General features: G+C 37.9%; 4 protein-coding genes across 4 annotated transcripts; all 4 read right to left on the bottom strand.

The window, feature by feature from the left end:
* Positions 1-6,724: 6,724 nt before the first annotated feature.
* Positions 6,725-8,637, bottom strand: LOC103942192 (7-deoxyloganetin glucosyltransferase-like). The gene is made up of 2 exons (XM_048578364.1): positions 7,990-8,637; positions 6,725-7,894 (listed from the first exon to the last, which is right to left on the bottom strand). Exons 1-2 carry the CDS (start codon positions 8,516-8,518, stop codon positions 6,954-6,956), a joined length of 1,470 nt encoding a protein of 489 aa, XP_048434321.1. The 5' UTR covers positions 8,519-8,637; the 3' UTR covers positions 6,725-6,953.
* A 1,225-nt stretch (positions 8,638-9,862) lies between these two features.
* On the bottom strand, positions 9,863-11,749 carry LOC125474516 (7-deoxyloganetin glucosyltransferase-like). The gene is made up of 2 exons (XM_048578363.1): positions 11,203-11,749; positions 9,863-10,949 (listed from the first exon to the last, which is right to left on the bottom strand). Exons 1-2 carry the CDS (start codon positions 11,732-11,734, stop codon positions 10,012-10,014), a joined length of 1,470 nt encoding a protein of 489 aa, XP_048434320.1. The 5' UTR covers positions 11,735-11,749; the 3' UTR covers positions 9,863-10,011.
* A 1,166-nt stretch (positions 11,750-12,915) lies between these two features.
* On the bottom strand, positions 12,916-14,600 carry LOC103942190 (WD repeat-containing protein LWD1). Its single transcript, XM_009352395.3, has one exon. The coding sequence runs from the start codon at positions 14,299-14,301 to the stop codon at positions 13,237-13,239; it is 1,065 nt and encodes a 354-aa protein (XP_009350670.2). The 5' UTR covers positions 14,302-14,600; the 3' UTR covers positions 12,916-13,236.
* Positions 14,601-18,775: 4,175 nt separating this feature from the next.
* Positions 18,776-20,980, bottom strand: LOC103942189 (UDP-glycosyltransferase 71K1-like). Its single transcript, XM_009352394.3, has 2 exons — positions 19,913-20,980; positions 18,776-19,635 (listed from the first exon to the last, which is right to left on the bottom strand). The coding sequence occupies exons 1-2, from the start codon at positions 20,898-20,900 to the stop codon at positions 19,154-19,156; spliced, it is 1,470 nt and encodes a 489-aa protein (XP_009350669.2). The 5' UTR covers positions 20,901-20,980; the 3' UTR covers positions 18,776-19,153.
* Between the last annotated feature and the right edge of the window lie 211 nt (positions 20,981-21,191).

Genomic DNA, 21,191 nt, shown 5'->3' with positions numbered 1-21,191 from the left:
GATTCAATTGCCTTGCTCACTATTTCTTTAAGAACCTTTGTTTTCCATATCCCTTCTTTGTTATCCACACGCCTCAAGCCCCATTACAACCCGTGACTTCAATCTTGAGTGTTATGTGTTTCAATTTGTGGAGTTTGAACTTGGTATGAGCATACGGTGTCACTGGTTCTCGCATCTAAGTAGTAGCATTCCATTCATGAGATCATAATCTAAACATGCTTATTAACTCCAAAAATTGCGTTCTTTGTGATACATATATGTGAGTGTTCGTTTTCATGTTTACATCAATCTTCTCACATATGACTAGATTAGGGTGTGTAGTTAGAAAATCTGAGTGAAAATTGAGTGCATATCTTGTAAGGAATTGAGCAAATTCTCTAAGGCATGTTACTACATTCAAAACATGGTTTTAAATGCTTAATCGTGAACTAGTATGTGGTGACTATGATTAAGAATGTACTTAAGGGTAAAGATGGCTAAATTCTGTGGGAATAATAATTTTTAACTTGTCATGTGCATTGGAAATCCCTGAAACGATTGTTGGAAGGTGTAGGTTGTGTTTTACGTGTTTAGTGTCGTTTTGTTTATTTGTTTTTATTCTGTTTTGCTCGAGGACTAGCAAAAGATAAGTGTGGGGGAGTTTGATAGGAGCATATTTAGGCGACTTACTTAGCTTGTTTTCGTGCATCTATGTTGTTAATTCATAGTTGTTTTAGTAGTTTAAGCCATTTTCGTGTGTTTTTAGGTTCATATGGCTAAGGAAGCAAAAAGATGCATTTTGGAGCATTTTGGAGCAAAATTGGGCTTGGAATGGATAGCATATGATTGGAGCCAAAGTGTTGGACGAATTTGAAGGCCTTGTATTCATTTTGGACATAAAACAAAGGGCCTAGCCCATTCTCTCTTAAACCAACCCCAAGGCCATGCATTTCCTTCCAATTCCAAAGCCCACAATCACTTCAAAAGCCATGCAAAGAACCATCCATTCCATAAAAAACAATCCATCAATTCACATGCAAAACCACCATTAACACACATGCACCCAAACAAAGCCAACCTAGCTAACCCTACATGCATTCTTTATGCAACTCTTCATCATTCCACCATTCATTCTTTATTCCACAAACAAGTCACATGCATTTCCACCTTCATCATTTCACCACATTCTCCCTCTTTAACTCATTTCATTATTCATTCACTTTGCATTCATTCAATTCCACCCCACATGCACCCTTTATTCTTCATCATTGCAACCATGGCACATTTACACCAACAAAACAACTCACCTGCCATGGCCTACTCATGTTCCCATTTCCTTTCCAACATCTCACATGCATTTCCACCTTCCTACTTCATCATTTCACCACATTTTCCCTTTTTCCACATGCAATTCTTCATCATTGCAACCACAAACACCTTAAACAAATAGCCATATACATCTCCACTCCTCCTATAAATACCCTTGCATTCATTCATTCAAAAATCATCTCATTTCATACACAAACACATCCATTCTTTCTCTCTAGCCGTGAGTTTCTCTCCCTTAGAATCCAAAAAAACCATCTTCCATTTCCATCACTCCCCACTCCATTCCACACTTCCATCCCCCCAACCAACTATCCCTAGACCTTATGCTACAATAAAGAGGAAGATAAGAGGGCCTAAACGTTCATACAATTCAAGTTTGAGTTGTTGGAATGTTTAGGTGTTTTTTGATTTCAATGTTTAAATTCAATTCTCTTTGTTTTGTACGGAAGAGAAGAGTGCCTAAACGTTCATACAATTCAAGTTGAGTTGTTGGAATGTTTAGGTATTTCTTTGATTTCAAAGTTATGAGGAACTAAACCCCCTTTAGCTAGGGGGTGATTCGAAACTATGTTTATGTTTGCAATATGAATTGATTAACTTTCCTTGGAATTTCATAAGTTGTGGATTCAATTTGTTTAACTGTTTGATTGATAACTTATTTATGTATGTTTATTAAGAATGCGCGCTTAATTTTCATGCATGAATATGACGCTAGAATATAAGTGAATTTCACCTAATCGTTATGAACTTATATTCACAAGTAGTGGAGGTTGCTTATAAACAATCGCGTTAAACAAATTCTTGGCATAAGTTTCATGCAATCATAGTAACGAATGCCTCATCAACACTTATAGTTTTCATTGAACGTAATGATCTTTGATTGTATCTTTATTATGATGTCATGTAAGGAACTTTTGAAGAATGCTTTGGGTTGTCGTATGATGTCATCCAATTCATTAACTTAAGGAAAACTTGACGGTTAATTTAAGCGGACCTAATTAACCCGAGGTGTTGAGAAATCATAATTTATCGAAAGACCAACTGAGAATCAATCTTGTATGCAAGTGTAACATGTGTGGAGAAGAACCCTTTGGCTATTCCATCATCCATATTTTCATCTCATTCATATTTACGTTTTGCCTTTAATTACAATTTGTCCATTTAATTTAATCTCGTCCAAACACAATCCCCCCTTTACTTTATTGTCAAATTAGTTAGAAATCAATTTAGTTTGTGTTTTTAAAGCATTTTGAGTCTTTTGGTTTGTCTTAATGTTTTAACGTTTAGTTTCACATTCTTTGAGTCTAGTTTAGTGTTTTATATTGTTTTTACGTTTTTGAGTCAAAAATCCAAGTGATTAACAATCCCTCATAATCCCCGGTCCAGAACGATCCTTACTTACGTACTTACTACAATTGATAAAAAGAGGGTTTAATTTGTGTGCGTATAAATCTCGCATCACATACCAAACAACAATTGCAATTATTATGATTACATTCAAGTTTGGACTAATATTTTTCTTCATCAGACGGAAGATTTTAGTCATTCATGGTTCGTGACCTTTGATAAAAGTTTCAGATTGAGATTCCCAGCATGGTTTCCAGATTGGTGGGCTACTCATGGCCCAAATATTTCCCTTGTCCCTGAAGATCTTCGTCAAGCACTAAACAATAGTTTCAAGACTGGTTTTGACCGCAGCCGTTTTGACAGCCGGGTTTCCTTATTCTCTTTATTCATGGCCAAATACAAAGTTCCATAGATCTTAAAATGGAATTTCCAGTTAGACAATGGAGGAATTTTTAGGACCCGGTGGGTGAAATGGTGGGACAAATTCAACTACCAAAAGATTATTGATCTAGTTCGTGCTGAATTTCCCCAGAGTTCGTCCCCAGCAATTGCTACATCTTCTTCACAGGCCTTGCCAGACACTCAGCAATTTCCTGAACTACCGAAAGCTCAAGAACCAGTTCAATCTCTATCAGACATTAGTCCATCCTCCTCCCTCAAAGGAAAGACCAAGTCAGCCAAATCCTCTAGCTCGAAGAAAGAAAAATCTTCAAAGACTACCCAGCTTCTGGACTTGGCCCAGCAGCTCATGGCCGAAGCAGCAATGCTCCAGAAAAAGAAAAATTCCGACTCGGATTCTGACGCTTCTGATGCAGGGTCTCAGTCTCCCGCCAATTGGGCTGATCAAGTGGACCTTCAAGACGCACAAGATCCGTTCGATTTTTGAAACTGCTTTATTTGCCCATGTGATTGTGTCAGCCAAACAACATCATCAACAGTAGCTGCTATCATCTCTTCCGCAAAAGACAAGGCATTATTCTTCAATAGTGAAAAAACAAAAAGGTCACTGTTCATCTAGCTTTTGTAAAAGTAACAACGTGATTCCACAGTAAAGGCATCATCAACAGTGAAAAACAAAAAAGTCACTATTCATTCAGCTTTTGTAAAAGTGACAACGTGACTTCACAGTAAGGATTCATCAGTCAGCAAGCTTTGACAGCTTTCTCCTCATGCCAGCGGGATTCCCGGATTAAAATTGCATTCCTCAATCATTCTCCTCCCTCTATAAAAGAGGAATTCATCTTCAGAAGACAAACACGGGTTTTTAACTCAATAGCTCAGTTCAAGAATACATCTCTCTGCTTATCCACAAAGGACAGAGATTATTTTCCCAAACACTTGTAATACATATATTATTCAGGATGCATGCGAGCTCCACCTTGTTTACTTGTTTCATCTGCCATTAGGCAATACCTGTTTGTAATCGGCATTGCAGTAAGTTTTCAATAAAACTTATTTTCCAAATATATTTGCATCATTACATTTAATTCATTATTTTTATGGAATTATCTTCTATAATTAATTTAATTCTTTCCTTCCATGTTATCATCAGTCATCCATGGATGTTTCTTTTCAATCAACCTGTGTTCTTTTTAATTCAATATATTGATATGCTTCTCTGTTTTTATATGCTTTACTTCCGCACTCTGAATTCTATGGACGGCTTTGCCGCCTGCTGCTGTTAGTTCCGCCCCATTTGGTAATATATATATATATATATATATATATATATATATATATCACCAGGAAACCAAAAAAATGGCAAGGATTTGCCAAAATTTGTAAATCAAACACAGATGTGCATCAACTCCTTTTCCTCTGTTAGTCTATTATCATCTCACATGACACACCATTCGAGACTGGATCAATTCGATCATAGCCAAACCGCCAATATTAAACTTAATTAAGTATCGATCAAATGATGTAAACATTGTGTATTACAAATCCAAATCAATAATGGTAATAAATAAGATAATTTCAGCTGCGATTTGCAATTAAAATTGAACAATGCTTACTCCCAAGAAATATCTGAAATTAATTGCAGCCTCACTTCATAATTCGAGCACTACAAGTCGTTTCATTTTATTTTCGATTGGACCATATCCATATGATCATGAGATTACAATTGGACGAGGAGGAGTCGGCAAGGCAATGGTCCATACGCCGGCCACCACAAAGGATGTGATTTGCCACCTCAAAGGATGTGGTTTGATAGCATAACACCCATATATTGAGGTTTTTTGTAATTTCATAAAAAAATTCTTGAGATTTGCAAATTTACAATAGCACTCCTCGAGTATAAAATTGATTTCACAAAACTCCATTTACTAAAATTTCATCCAAAAACTTGTCATATCATAAAAAAAAAAAAGGAATGAGATTACACGGACGCCCCTTGAAATAATCTCATAAAGTTTATTTTAACCATTACAATATATAAACACATTATGACCTTACAAAATTGAACGAGCCAAACCTCTGAGTTGCCATGAGCACTATGTTCACCAAGAGTGAGAAATAAAAAAGAATCAAGAAATAGGAAGTGTAAAAGAGTAATAGGTATCTCAAGTATGTCAAGTTGCTATATCAATTGTGAGCATATTTTGGAAGTTCCAATGTTACACACTTTTTGAGTATTATTTCTATCTCTTGTTATTTTTATTGTAAACTATATCATGGGCTCATCAAAATTCCAACACATCCAATATCGCATGTATCGGATGAAAAGTAAAGGGATTAAAAATAGACTTGTCCACGTTAAATACCCAGGTCATCCACTTAATTTCCCATTACACATGTCAAAGGGTGCAGTTCTAATCTCTCCAAATAGCACGTTTCTTTGGATCCAGCCATCAGGCGTTTGTCAAATTATAATTGATGACTGATATGATAATTTGAAGTCTTATGTCAAATTTTGTACTTCTCTAACTAAATTATCAAATGTTATTTTATTAATTAAATAGAATTTTAAATGCTTGGAATTATTAAAAAGTTTCAAAAATTTTATTGGTTCAAATGTTAGTGGAATAAGGGATCCACAATTAAAATTAATTAAAAATAAATTTGACATTGATGTCAAATTTGATTACAAATCACAAAGCCTTCAACTCCAATTAGCAAATCACACTTTGGTTAGAAAAACTTTTGATATCAAATATGCATAGTGATATTTCACCTAAATGCTCTTAGCATTCAAACAAATTAAGCTAAGGAAGACGAGGAATCAAAATAGTATTTGATTTCCTCTAAGATGAATTCTGGCTACATTCTCCACTTGCCTTCCCCTATTTGTCTTTCCCACATAGGATTGGTACGTGTGAATACTGTACAGGTATAATTTCATTTTATATTATCTTGAATTAACGAAAAATTGTGCTTATCTTCGTTAATTCAAGAAGATAAGAACTGTTTGTCGTCAATTGAAGGTGACCATAGCTTCTCCTCAACTAATGTCTGCCCTGTTCCTTTTACCTTTATGTCTACCTTTTTTGTTAACAAATCATTTGGCTTCCCATTTTTTACCACACTTATAGATTTTAGTAAAATGAAGCTTAAAAATCATAAGCTTTTTCGGGACATGCAAAAACTATTAAAAATGTAAAATCATCAGAAAAAGAAAAAAGAAAAAATTGTATTCAAATTATTTGTAGAACAAATTGTCTTTTGCTGTGTATATTTGATAATGCTTGAATTATGCTTCTTAGTTTTTAATAGGGTTTTGTTTCATATTTATTGGAAAATGAAAAATGGAGACATGGGAACACAATTATATATAGCATTGCTTATTTTTCTTGCAAATCAAAGATGTGCCAATGGTGTTGAGAGGACAATACCTAATTTAGTTTGACTGTTCTCATTTCTCTGAGTATTGTAATTGCATTTTTAAAGCCAACATAGTTTTCTAAGTTCATTAGTTTTTTTAACAGGTTTGAAAAGATCCTGGTCATTCCGGTTAATTAAAGTTTTAAGATATCCTCATTCATTTAACACCTATGAAAATTAAGCATTTTCATTGTTAAAGTTTTAAATTATCCTTATTTATTTTGCAGGTTCATGTCCAGATTATATGAATTTTTTTTCCCAAATTCTAACCACTTATCTCATTGCATTGGGAAAATTACACTTTCACAGCCAAGGTAAATATTGCTAAACCTACTAGTGCTTCACCGGTGCTAATTATAAACAGCAGCACATGCACTTTTCTTTCCTTTTGATATAAATGTCTCAGGCCATTTTTACCATCTATACATATATCTATAAAATATGCATATATGGATACTACATGACCAGAAATATTCTTACGGATGACGTCTAGTTTTTCTTAGTAGCACTTGATTCAATAGCATTTCTAAGTTTTTGGATGAAGAACCATGTGGACCAGTAGCTTCTTCTGCAAGCTTCTTCCACACCATGACCTTATTTTTCATCTTCTTACCCTTCTCCCCATCCATTAACTCTCTGACAAGCCTCTCTACTTCATCCCTCTTGACATCATTACTAATTTCCATGCCAATGCCCCATTCATTGCAACTATAGCGGCAGTCCATCTGCTGGTCGCCGCAGAATGGCCAACAGAGCATAGGCACTCCTGCAGTGAGGCTCTCCATGGTTGAATTCCAACCGCAGTGTGTTAAAAATCCTCCTACTGATGGGTGGTTCAGGACTTGCTCTTGTGGGCACCAACCCGCAATGAGACTTCTTTCCTTTGTTTCAGCCAAAAACTCGGGCGGCAAAAGCGCTGATTGGCCAATAACCAAATCAGGTCTAATTACCCAAAAGAAGGGAACCTTGCTGTTTGCAAGTCCCCAGCCAAACTCGACAAGATGTTCACGTGTCATAATTGTTATACTGCCAAAATTCACGTACACAATTGAATTTGGCGCCTTAGTGTTTAGCCAGTCGAGGCATTCTGTTTCTTCTTTCCATAGACTGTATCCAATATTCAAGGGGTGTTCTGGTATTTGATTGAGATGTAATTGAAGAGGGCCAACTGGATAAACAAGTGGAAGCATAGATGAGAGAGCCCCCAAAACATCTGGCTCTAAGGCATCAAAAGTATGAAGAACAACCGCAGAAGCTTTATGAGCACTATCGGTTGATTCCATTGAGAAGTTAAATATGATGTCATCGGGATCTGAAGTCCGAAGAGGGGTTGGGAGGTCCTTTAAACGGATATCTTTCATTCCTGGAATCCAATCTATAACCTTTTCCAAATAGCCATTTGTCAAACAGATATCATCTACAACACGAAAAATTTCATTTACATCTTAGAAATAAGCAAATAAGAGTTAAAGACAAATTAAGCAATTGTTTGAAAAGTTGTATTTATGTCACCTTCGAGTGGTGCAAGTCCCTTTTCAACCAAAGCACGAAGTTGTATAATGCCCATAAAGCTGCATGCAGCAATAGTGTAGAACAGCACCAGAGGGACTTCAATCTCTTCGGCGGCTGTGATTGTGAACGGCGACATGAAACCATCTGAAACTATGCAAGTCACTGGAGGATTAGTGGATGTAGATATGGCATCACCGTTGAGTTTCATGAGTAGCTCACGGAAGGGAGCCAAAAAATTTTGTTTTCTGACGGAATCAAAAAGCAATATGCCATCTTGGGTGGCATCTGCATCTGAATCTGGAAGGCCGTCTGGGATGGCTTTGAATTGGAAATCAGGCAAGCCATCAAGGGAGTTGGGGCCCCAGGATTTTAGAAAGCGTTTGTGGTTGAACTTCGAGTTGACAAATGTAATATGAAAGCCTCTATAGTGGAGGAGCTTTGCAAATTTAAGCATTGCCTTGATATGGCTTTGAAGCGGAAATGGAATGCAAACAGCATGAGGCTTAGTAACTACTGCTGCGGCATCCATTTAGATGATATGTTTGCATTGCAATGCTTGCTCAAACGCAGACTATTTATACTGCTACTGAGCTACTTTTCAACATCTACTGTTTTGAAGTACGTTGATGGGATGAGGTACTAGCGTAGTGTGCCTTTGGAAATGAGTGACTGAAATAAAACCAAGAGGAGAGGAAAGGATGAGATTATGGATGGAGCCTACCATTCAACGAATGGCTCTCGTTTATAGCTGTGTTTTGTGTCCCCCTCTCTCTACTCTCTCTCTCTCTACTCTCTCTCTCTTATAAACCCAAAACAAATTTGAGAAACCTGAAAATAGAACACGGTCTCCGTTGCAGCTAGATCCAATGGCTGTACACAGGCTATGACATGGAAGCAAATTAAGGGACCAAGAACAAAAATGTAATTAATTCGACAGACATGCTCTTGAAGTTTAATCTTTTTCATTAAATAAAGTTAGTAGAAAACTTTTGGTTAAAATTCAAAGTTTTAAAAACTTTGTCAGTAGCTTTTCTATAAAAAAGAGATACATATAAGTTTTTATGTATATATTTTTATTTTACTAATACAGAACGTCACATGACAATATACCGGTGCCATGTAAATTGTTCTAATACAGATGGCATATCATTTCTCCATTTGCTACCTCACTTCATACATCAAGCACACAAGTCTACAACAAGAAGTCGTTTCACTTTATTTTCGATTGGACCATATGATCATGACTCATGAGATTACAATTGGACTAGGATGAGTTGGCAAGGCAATGGTCCATACGCAGGTCACCACGAAGGATGTGATTTGCTTTGCTCCTTGTTCTTGTAAGGAAGAAAGAAGATTCTCGTTTAAATTTGGGTTTTTATCATAAATTATCGTTGAAATTGACCTTCATTATCAAAATGGTTACTAAAATAAAAAATCAATCAATGTAGTTCTTGAAAATAGGTGTTGCAAATTAATGTAGTTATTCCATCACAATTCTGTTTAAAATTTTGTTAAGTGCTGATGTGGCACATAAATGGGTCCCATAAGATTTATGGGTTTTTATCACAAATGGTCCCTGAAATTGACCTACACCATCAATATGGTCCCTAAAATTGACACACACCATCAATATAGTCCCTGAAATTGAAAATCAATCAATGTTGTCCTTGAAAATAAGTGTTGCAAATCAATATGATCCTTCCGCCACAATTGTGTAAAAAAATTTGTTATGTGCTGATGTGGATTTTAATAATTAATTAAAAAAATTGTCTAAATACTTTTCTGCACAATGGATTTTTTTCTTCTTCTTCTTATAGTGCTTACTCCAATGAAAGCTCGCTTCCATAAATTCTCAAAGACACAAATTTGAGAAATTAAAATTCCGTCGTTTCTATTTCCGTTATTTTGAAATTTCTTAGTAATCTTAAATTTTCTCATCCAAACACAGTAATAGATTCTCATATGCTAATTTATGACACAGCAACAATAGTTATTATTTAACTCATTAACGTTATCGCTCTACTCAAAAGAGTTTCGTAATAGCACATTATTGACTAAATTGTCCAGGTTTGTGGATGAGGAACCATTTGGACTGGTGGATTCTTCTGCAAGTTTCTTCCACTGCATGACCTTTATTTTCATTTTCTTACCCTTTTCTCCCTCCATTAATTCTCTAACAAGCTTCTCTACTTCTACTCTTTTGACATCATTACTAATCTCCATCCCAATATCCCATTCATTGCAAGCACACCAAGTGTTAGTTTGTTGGTCAGCAAAGAAAGGCCAACAAAGCAGAGGAACTCCTGCACACAAACTTTCAACAACCGAATTCCAACCGCTGTGTGTTAAAAACCCTCCAACTGAAGGGTGGCTAAGGACTTGCTCTTGTGGGCACCAACTTGCTATCAAACCCCTGTCCTTAGTTTCAGCCACAAATTCAGGTGACAAAATCGCCGATTCACCAACAACCAAATCAGGCCTGATTACCCAAAAGAATGGAAGTTTGCTATTTGCAAGTCCCCATGCAAACTCTACAAGATGTTCTGGTGTCATGACTGCTATGCTGCCAAAATTCACATAAACAACTGAATTTGGTGGCTTTGAGTCTAGCCATTCAAAGCACTCAGTTTCTTCTCTCCACAGGCTATATCCCATATCGTTCAAAGGATCTTTTGGTAAGTGATTGAGAAGCAATTGGAGAGGGCCAATGGCATAAACAAGTGGAAGCATTGAGGAGAGAGCAGTCAAAACATCTGGCTCCAATGTTTCAAAAGTATGAACAACAACTGCTGAAGCTTTATCAACTCTTTCCACTGATTCCAAACTGAGCTTGAACACGCTGTCGTTTGGATTTGTAGTTCGAAAATTTGCCGGTAGATCCCTTAAACGAATATCCTTCATTCCTGGAATCCAATCTATTACCTTGTCCAAGAAGCCGTTTGTCAAACAGCTCTCATCTACATAAATAATTAACACTCAAGTAAGAGTAATTAAATGAAATTAAATATCTTACGTTTAGAAACGAGAGATTAAACAATAGGACGAGGGATGGGCATGGACTCTCCCCGAGTGTGTAGGACCGTATGTTTTGCGTTCTACACCTACTCCGAGGAGCTACCATGGTGCAATACACTAATTTAATTTTTTGTTAAAAAAAAATTAATCAATAAAATTATGCAATTAGCTTATTCAAATGATTTGTTTCACTACCTTTGAGTGGTGCAATACCCTTTTCCACTAAAGTAGGGTATTGTTTATAGCCCATGAAGCTGCCTGCAGAAATAGGAAAGAAGAGTACCAAAGGGAGTCCAATTTCGTCAGCAGCTGTGATTGTAAATGGCATGAAACCATCTGAGAAAATGCAAGTCACTGGAGGACTAACATTATTGATCGAAATCGCCGCGTCATTGAGTTTTATGAGGAGGTCTCGAAACGGAGGCAAAAGGTTTTTGCTGATAGCATCGGATGCTAAGGAGGTGTCTTGGGTGGCATCTTGGTTGGAGTCCGGTGGAAGGCCGTCTGGAATGGTTTCAAATCGAAAATCAGGCAAGCCGTCGAGGGAGTTGGATCCAAGAGATTTAAGAAAGCGGTTGTGGTTGAACTCTGTGTTGACGAAGGTTATATGAAAACCTCTATGGTGGAGTAGCTTTGAAAATTTAAGCATTGCCTTTATATGGCTTTGAGCTGGAGCTGGAATACAAACAGCATGAGGTTTATTGTTAGCCGCTGCCTTGGAATCCATCTTAAGATTGTGCTTATGCGTTTGTGCTTGCACTCAACACAAATATATATAATATATGTGTATATATGTGCGGATTAGTACTGTTCTTAAAAGTAGACACAACCGTAAGTCAAATTGAATGCGTGCTCCTTTAAGACTTGCAGGTTACGCAAAAATTAATCTTGGGCGACAAGGTAATTGACTAATTGTCTTTTGTTTCATGATAGAGGCATACAGCGCAGCCAAAATAGAAACTTAAACGGTGACTTATTGCACCGAACTATCTCAGAATAAACTAGCTTTCAGTGATTAAGACTGTCTTCCCTCTGTCCTCCATCTCTCTTTCTCATCTTTTCTCTTCGTGTCCTCACTCTATTTGCCTCTCCTTTTCTCTCTCCCCTTCACTCCTCTCACTTGCTCTCTTTTATAAACCCAAACAAATTTGAGAAACCCGAAAATAGAAGAGAGTCTCCGTTGCAATCTCCGTTCAATTCCGATGCAAATCCGTTCAATTCCACCGCAAGGTCTGTTCGACTCTTGCCTTTGTTGCCATATAGTCATGACTCGCCATCTGGTGGTGGCTTAAGGTTGCCTCACGAATTGTTTGGCAGATTTCCTTGTCCTGATCTCCTCTCTTCTCTCTCAACTCACGCCAGATCCTCTCTATTTCGATCCATTGCCTTTGTTGCTATTGTCTTGTCTTCATTTTGTAGCCCTTATATAAACAATTACGGTAAAATCAAGCGTCAGGATTAACAAGGGTGTGCGGAAAGTAAAAAAGAGTGTTGAAATCACCACCCTTGTAATTCCTAAAAATACACAACTCGCCAACACCTCCTCTAACAGAAGCGCAAACGCTTTAAAAGTACAAGATAAGAATGCATCAGCAACCACAAACTGTTACTGTTGGTGCTTTTCCAGCTTTCTAGCATAGAATGCGTGTACATTGTTCCATCAGCAAGTGCAAGATGAGACTCAAATACCTTGACTAGTAATGAGGAAACAAACTCGCTAACAAATTGTCATGTCGTGCTTGCATAACTCACTAAATGATACCGTTTGGTCAAATCAGCTAAACGGCAGAGGTGCACGCGAGAGAATTTTAAGCTAAGGAGCAGACTGGGATGGTCAGGTAGGTGACAACCTCCTCTCGTACGAAAATCGCAAGGAGAAACAGAAAAAAACGCATAGCAATATCAACATGGGCAAATCAAATGATAGTATAGTTAATAAACGGAGAGAAATCAGATACAATTTAATTATCTTAACTTCATTGGCAGAAATCTAGGACTATCATCGACAAAGACGCATTTTCGTAAGAAATATCCAAGGCAAGGAGCATATCAGCTAATGTTCACATCAATTGTCAATAAAGTAACAGAGTGAGTAGTATTATCTTAATTGCGACTAGGAACTGCGAACTAGCAAGGAGGACTGACTAAAGAGCAGCTGAGCGATGGCATTTGGCCACAAACTGAAGTCCGGAGGAGTCGGTGAAATGCCTGGTCGGTGGCCATACTTGATCATACCCTGAGTATCTGAAGCTTGGTAGAGAAGGCAATTGCAACCCAATCAGGCTGGGAAGAGGACCACTGCAGCTGCTCGATTTCGGCCCCAGCCGTGTAGGCCAGAATGGGATCAAGGCCGCCCTCCACTGGCTGCCCCATGGAGGAGAGGTCCCAGATGAGGGCCTGGGAATCATCACCGGCGGTGCAGATGTGGCAAGAACTGTGTGGGGCCCAGGCAATGGCGTTGACGCTGGACTGGTGCCTCTGCAACTCGACCACGGGGAGGGTCGGGAAGCGGATGTCGAGGACCACCACCTTGGCGCTGTCCATGATGATGGTGGCCATGTACCTGGGGTCCTGCTTGTTCCATCCCAGGCGGACCAAGGGGGTATCCGGCTCCGAGCTCTCGTAAATGATGGTGGAGTGCTCCTTGTCGCGGAGGTCAAACACTCTCACGGAGCCGTCCGCCGAGACGGAGGCGAATACACCGACGCCGCCCCAAGCGATGTCGTACACCTCCTTGTCGTGGGCGATGAGCTGGGTGTCCACGGCCTCGCGCTCGATGTCCCAGATGGTGCACGTGGTGTCGATGGACGAGGTGCCGATGCGCTTGGGTTCCGCCTCGTTCCAGTCGAAGGAGGTGATGGGCCCGCAGAACTCGGAGTTCTTGTTGCCGTTGAGGAGGGACTTGAGCTCCACAGACGACGAGGAGTCCGAGTCGTCCTCATCCCCCGAGATGCGCCACACGCGGAGGAAATCGCTGGAGGTGGCCAGCAGGTCTGGCTTCTGGCACTCCTTGTCCGGGATGAAGATGATCTTGGTTGGCGGGTACGGGTGCTCGAAGGACAGGTTGGGGTCCGACCGGATCTCCCCGTTTGAGTCGTCCAGCTGCACAATCTCCACTCGGTTTGGGTACTGCTCGAGGAGGCTGGCGATGGCCAGCCGGTACTTCTTGTCCCGACGGACGCTCCAGTTCATGGAGTAGATGTGCCACGGCGCATCGTAGGTGTAGATCTCCGATCGTTTCTGCTGCTCATCTGACCCGTCTTGATTCGGGTCGCTATTTCTACTCACTCCCATCCTTGTTGCTCTCTCCCCCAATAACACTATTTTCCAACTTACTGCGATTACAAATCCACCGCCCCCACTGCCTCCGAACACCAAAATTAAATTGTGCAACCCAGTTCAATCCAATCCAATGAAATGAAGCATAACCTTAAGCTTCCCAGATTCAGAAATAACCAAAGTTTCATTTGTCGGTGAACTCGTCTGATTGTGCTCTGAGAGGCATCCCGAATTTTGGCCCGGCTCCTGCAGTCCTGCTCTTTCTTCTCATCCCTCCATGGACATTAGGCTTTTTTAAGCCTAAATAGTCATGAGATTTTTTAACTTTTCATCTTACCACGAGATTTGAAATCAATGAAAATGATTCTCAATTTTATCAGATCATTTCATAATTCTACTAAATAAGAACTAAAATGGAAAAAGTATTTTTAATTTAATAAACAATGAGCCAAAATGATTTGACTAGAATTGAAGGTATTTTCATCGTTTTATTCTTATTTATGAAGATTTTTTTTCACGAAATAACCAAAATAATTTATAGCAGGCAAATTCAGGAACAACTTTTATCGATTTCAAATCTCAGGGACCAAAGTAAAAAATTATGTCAATCTCGGAGACCATTTTGGTTAGAAAGTCTAATTAAATTTGCCTTCTCGTGTTGTCTTCTTTGTGTCATATCCACTATTCTAACAAATCGTGTCACGTCAAATTCATTATATGAATTTAACAAGTGACATGATAACAAGCCGACTTGTTACTGGTTTACCTGGAATCTATTATTTTTTGTCGTTTCATGTCAGGTTAACCGGTCGTGCAAAAATTGTCATGTTTAACATCTAGACTTGACAACTGGGTTGTTTCCGTATCATACACGTTTATTTTAACGGGTGACCTGATAACAGAATGCCTTGCTAACTAGTTCTTAATGGGTGGTCAGTAACGACGCAACTCGTTAACAGAATAACATGAAATCTATTAATGTTATGTTGTTTTGTGTTGCGTTAATACATCATACGAGAAATTGTCAGGCCTAACCATATCTTGTACCTTTCATTTAAGCACTTCCAGCATGATACTAACTCCTGGGGATTGGATTAAATACCCTCTCCACACCAAAATCTCCTCTCACTCTTCTAAGTCATTGGGCTATGGGAGAACATGGTTAGTCCCAAGTGTAATTGCCTAGTCTAGCCCCTAGGTTATGTGATGTCACGATGACATTACAGTTATGTTACTTACTATTAAAAAATTATAGAAAAATAAAAAAAATTATAAAAACAAAATTAAAATACAAAAAACTATAAAAAAAAATTATCTATTTTTTTTTGTATAAACACTTAACCACTTTATTTCACCTTACACCACATTTCAATTTTATTAAATACTTTGAACCAATCTTTTATTGTTATAAAAAATTAATACATGTTTTTATTAGTGAAAATTGTTGAAATATCACCTCAAATTTAACTCAATTGGAGCGTCAATCCCTCAACTAAAAATCTATGATCATTGGTTTCTTAACTCATCAAAATGTACAACTATAAAATTCTATCAAAATGAGTCGTGTTGGAAGGATCATTGCTACAATTGAATTAAAGTTAGGGACCATTTTTTCAATTGGGTTAAAATTGAGGGACCATTTCTCCATTAGGTTAAAGTTAAGAGACTATTGTTGCAATTTTTCTCATTTGTTTTCCATATTGCCCATTGATTCAACCTCATGTGCGTGACACATAGCTTATTTTGCCAGAAGTTGTAACAAAGTTGACACAAAAGATCCTAGCTGCACATTTTGATAAGTTAAGGAACTAATGTTATGAATTTTTAATTTAGGAACTTTAATTGAGTTAAAGTTGAAAGATCATTCCTACAATTTCCTCTTTTTATTAATTAGACTATAAAATAATTTATTAACCAAAGAAGAGGAGAATAATTTGTTTAGAATAAGGCATTAAATTATATGGAATTAGTACCTTTCTACCCTGATTCTAAAAAAATTTAGTGAACAATTTCAACATAAATCTAATTCTAGCTCTACCCATTTTAACTCCTGATTTCAACTCCCTTTATTCTTCTGTTTTACGAAATAGTAAACGAGCCCCAAGAGAGAGGAGGACGAGGTTAACTTTCTGCATTGGCTATTGGACGAGTCATTGATTTGATGATGATGCAATAGAGGAAGCAGAGATAACTATAAAACATTAATTATGTCCTTTCTTCTTTCTTCTTGTCTTTGTTTTTAGCTTACCTATAGATATTACTAGAAAATGTGACCGCACTTTGTTACGGGCATTGAATGTATTATCCACGACAAGCATGAATAATTTCCACACAAAGTAACTAAAAAGACGGTGTAGTACTTAAGAACCAATTAAGTGAAACTTTGCTTGCTATGTATGGATATGCATGCCATAAAAAACCATTCATTTGTAGATCATATTGCGTCATCAATATTATACTCATTGTTTCAAGTAATCCGCCTGCCATATGAGGGGAAAACATAGAAAAGGGAAAGTAGAAAAGTAGAAAACATAATGTTTGAGCATCTAGCAGAAATAGTTAGTCTTGAAAAAATTGCTAAACTGTGTTATCAATTCAATCGTTAGAGTTGTTAAAATTCACTTTCCTATGTACAATTCAAACTTCCACACATTTATTCATACACGTTATCAATTGTCAGACACTGCTAATTGCCAATAGAGCGAGATAATGAATTCCGTAAACGAAAAAAATGATATGCAACTTCAACTTACCATGCGAAAGAAGCTCCATAAGAGTAGTACGTAGCTTCCTCCTCACTTCATGCATCAAAAGCACAAAAATGTTTGTAGTTAACTCAAAGCCACATATCAAAGAAAAACTATCACATTACATTCACAAATACCCAATCCTGTTCACGTTAGAATACCTCTACATGAACTCGTGTGTCAGCATCTGTCGATGAGCATTCAATGTGATATGTTTATTTAGGCAAAAATATGTGATTACGGACGTCAAAGTTGTGACGTATGGCATCCTTGAAATATTGTTGGTTATGGTTAGCATTTTTATATTATACGTAGTATGTATATATTGAAAACTATACTTGTTTTATAACAAGGGCTTATAACGTTTTCAAAAGGTTTTTATTAAAACTTTATTACTTTATTTTCAGGCTCACTCACCCTTATTTTTCGACCCTCCAGGTTTTAGCAACAAAGTTTTCGTATCGATGAGGATTCTTGGCAAATATCAGTATAGGTGGCTACCTTCAATGGTATAATTCTCATTCTACTTTACTGTACTTTACTTATGCTCTGACATCACGTGTGAAATAGATTCATTCCTGTTCACCAGCACACTCTTGTATTTAGGCAATTTTAGGTTTAAATTTTTTCACATTTTTCATATCACTACACTTTATGACTTCGTCACCCTATAGGTGTTGGCTAGCACGGCTCGATTCAGAGTCTAGGTGGACATTCCGAATCAGGATGTGTCAAAAGCGTTTAGTGCAGTGACGGACAAAGTACATAAAAAAGGTTGTACCATTTTTTAATTCATAATTTTGCTTAAAAAAATTAAAACTAAAAATCAGAAACCTCACATCAGCACCGTTTCTTTATCTATCCTCCAACAATGGCCATTTTCATATGGGCAACCTTTTTATATAACCCAGATGAGAATTTTGACAATTTGTTAGCTCATCATTGTCCTCAATTTTAATCTAGGTAGTGGTTCTAGGAGACTAAATTTGTATACAAAATTTGTAAACTAAATGACGTGTTACTAATAGGAAATGAGAACGTTTATCAAAACTTAAATAATAATTAAATCATTAACTTCTACGTCATTTAGTTTACAAGTTTTTGTCTTCAAATACAATCTCCCTAGCATTACTCATACTTAAATTGTCGCTGTGTAACAGTATGGGCTAAAAAAGAGGCACTCGGAGCTCATGCAACCGTCCCATTATCCAGATTTTATCAGCACAAAGTAAGGACAATAACCAAACTAGAAATGGAGGAGTTGGGCAGAACATGGTCAGCTATGGCGTCTCTAAGGTGGCACTTGTAGTTCTCTATGAACACTGTGACGTATTTCTCCACAGATTGTTGAAGAGTCTCGAGTGGGCGGTTGACACTGGGAAGGTCTATGATTTTTATGTGGGCATGGGAGGCTGCAAGTGATTGAGAAGTGCTAAGGTTTGAGTCCAAAGTAGCGGAGGATTCATATGGTGGTTTCATGGCAGGGATTGTACAGAGAATTTGTCACAACAGTTGAGTGATCGTTTCGAAAACTCTATGGTTGCTACAAGATGACCAACCGCCGGTGTCACTAGCTTTGAACGATTCATTGTGCATATAGTCAGTTGAGAGGGTACAAATAACTTTAATTGCGTCTAGATATAAATTTTATGTGGTATAGACAATTTATGAAGATGAAAAAAATAAGTAAATATTTTGAAACAGAATGACAAATTGAAAAATGTTAAGATTTTACTACAAAATTAATTGGCAATATGAGACCGTAGTTCAATTATTTATAAGCATATACAAGATTCTTTCTTTTCCTAGTGTAGGATTAATGCTCAACACGCCCTTTTACGTATGGTGCGTTTTTAAGCTTAGCAAGTGAAAAATACAAATCAGGAGATATTGAACACGTGTAGCCATTAAGTTTCACACGTAAGACAACGACATTTGTCTTGTTTCTACCTCTTGATTTATTCCAAATGCTAGAAAAAAGAAACAAAGGAGTGCATAAAGAAAACAAAGGGTGAAAATCATTTATCGATAAGACTGTAAGCCAACCATACATTAATAAACACTTGCCTTGTTATTGAGCACACAAAATCCATTGCTTTTACGTCAGGGAAATGCTAGGATCATTCCTCCTTATTGTCAAGGCATGCCAACATAACCTCAATCAAATGTTGAAACGAAGTAGAGGAAGATCCACCATCGCCAACAGCCTTCCTACACACTTCACTCATCTCCTCAACCCTCTTCCTCACCGCACCATCACCGTCTATCACACACCTCACAGCCTTCTCAATCTCATCTGCCACGACAAAATGATTACCATCGTCTGTTCTGTAGTCCAATCTCAGCTCCACGGCCAACCCCAAATCCTTCACCATCTGAAAGGCATTAATCTGCTGCTCAGCATACAGAGGCCAAGTCACAATAGGCACACCATGCCACAAGCTCTCTGATATGGAGTTCCATCCACAGTGCGACACAAACCCTCCGGTCGCTCTGTGGGCCAGGACCTCCACTTGTGGGGCCCAGCCACACAAAATACCAACATCTTTGGTCCTCTCCAAGAATCCTTGAGGCAAAAACTTCTCATGATTTGAGTAGTCACCTGCCATTACATTTTTAAGCTTAGAAATGTTCGTAAAAATTTAAACATGGAGGGGAGAGACCAAATTGACTAACAAAGTGAAAAATAATGACTAAATTAGTTGCGTGAGTAAGAGAAGTAATGTTCGTCAAATTCTTGTTACTTTTTGTACTTTCCTACATATATTTCTTGATTTTATTTTGATTCAAGTATTAATTCAAAAAACAAAAAAATAAAGACATATAAAAGATAAAAAGATGTGCAAAAATTATTTTTCGATAATAAATTGCAAACTAACCTGGCATTGCAAGCTGGCCCTTAGGTGGGCCTTTCCGTACGGACCACAAGAATTTCTTACCACTCTTTTCTAATCCAACTGCAATCTCTCTCAGTTGGGCCTCATCAAAACTTCCAAAGCTCCCAAAGCAGAGGAACACCACTGATTTTGGAGGTTGATCATCAAGCCACGTCATGATCTTTCCAAATTTGGCCCGATCCGACGGTTTCACATGATGCTCACCAATCAGGGGTCCCACCGTGTAAACAGGAGGGATCTCGGTCTCACAATCCAAAAGTGAGCTAACTGCATGGGACTCCAGCTCAAAAAATGTATTGACGATTATACCCTTGGTTTCCTTGAACCTCCTAGCGCAGTTTACAAAGCAACTGTACCCGGTGTCCTTGTAAGCAAACGAAGGAAGCACATATGCAGGAACTGGGTTGGCATAACTCGGCACGACCGACTCAGGGTCCGATGGTTTGAACACCATGCCAAGTCGGTCATACCGTCCTGGAAGGTGGAGAAGAAGCCCTAGAAAACCAGCCCCGGAAGTGAAAAACAGATAAGATGGAACCTTGAGCTCATAGGCTACGTCAATCATGGAGGTGCAGAACATATCAACAACCAAACCAGAAACGGAGGAGTTGGGCAGAACATGGTTGGCTATTGCGTCTCTTACGTGACACTTGTAGTTCTCTATGAAAACGGTGAGGTATTTCTCCACAGATTGTTGAAGAATCTCGACTGGGCGGTTCACACTGGGAAGGTCTACGATTTTTATGCGGGCATGGGAGGCTGCAAGTGATTGAGTAGTGCTAGGGTTTGAGATCAAAGGAGTGGAGGATTCAAATGCTGATTCCATGACAAGGATTGTGACAGAGAATTTGTCACAACAGTCGAGTAATCGTTTCGAAAACTCTATGGTTGATACAAGATGACCAACCGCCGGTGTCGGAACAAATACCAGCTCTGATCTGTTCATTTGCGTATCATCAACTGAGATCATACAAATAATTTTAATCGCGTCTAAATATACATTTTGGTAGGGGTGGTGTGTGGACGAAGGACGAGAGAACGTCTTACATTTTATGTGGTATAGACAATTTACATATGAAGAGAAAAAAAAATGTAAAAATATTTAGAAAGATAATGACAAATTGAAGAAAGTTGAAATTTTAACATAAAATCAATTAGTAATATGATCCTTAAAGAAGATGAAGTTTAGAAAAATGTCTTATATAAAATTAAAAATTGATTTTAGTCCCTAGACTCTATTTAATGCCAACATATTAAATAT

The sequence above is a fragment of a genome, unplaced genomic scaffold, assembly GCF_019419815.1.
Source record: "Pyrus x bretschneideri cultivar Hongxiangsu unplaced genomic scaffold, Pyrus_bretschneideri_v1 Contig12, whole genome shotgun sequence".
NCBI classification, from domain to species: Eukaryota; Viridiplantae; Streptophyta; class Magnoliopsida; order Rosales; family Rosaceae; genus Pyrus; species Pyrus x bretschneideri.
Note: the sequence above shows the minus strand (reverse complement) of the source record. Positions and strands in the feature narration are given on the sequence as shown.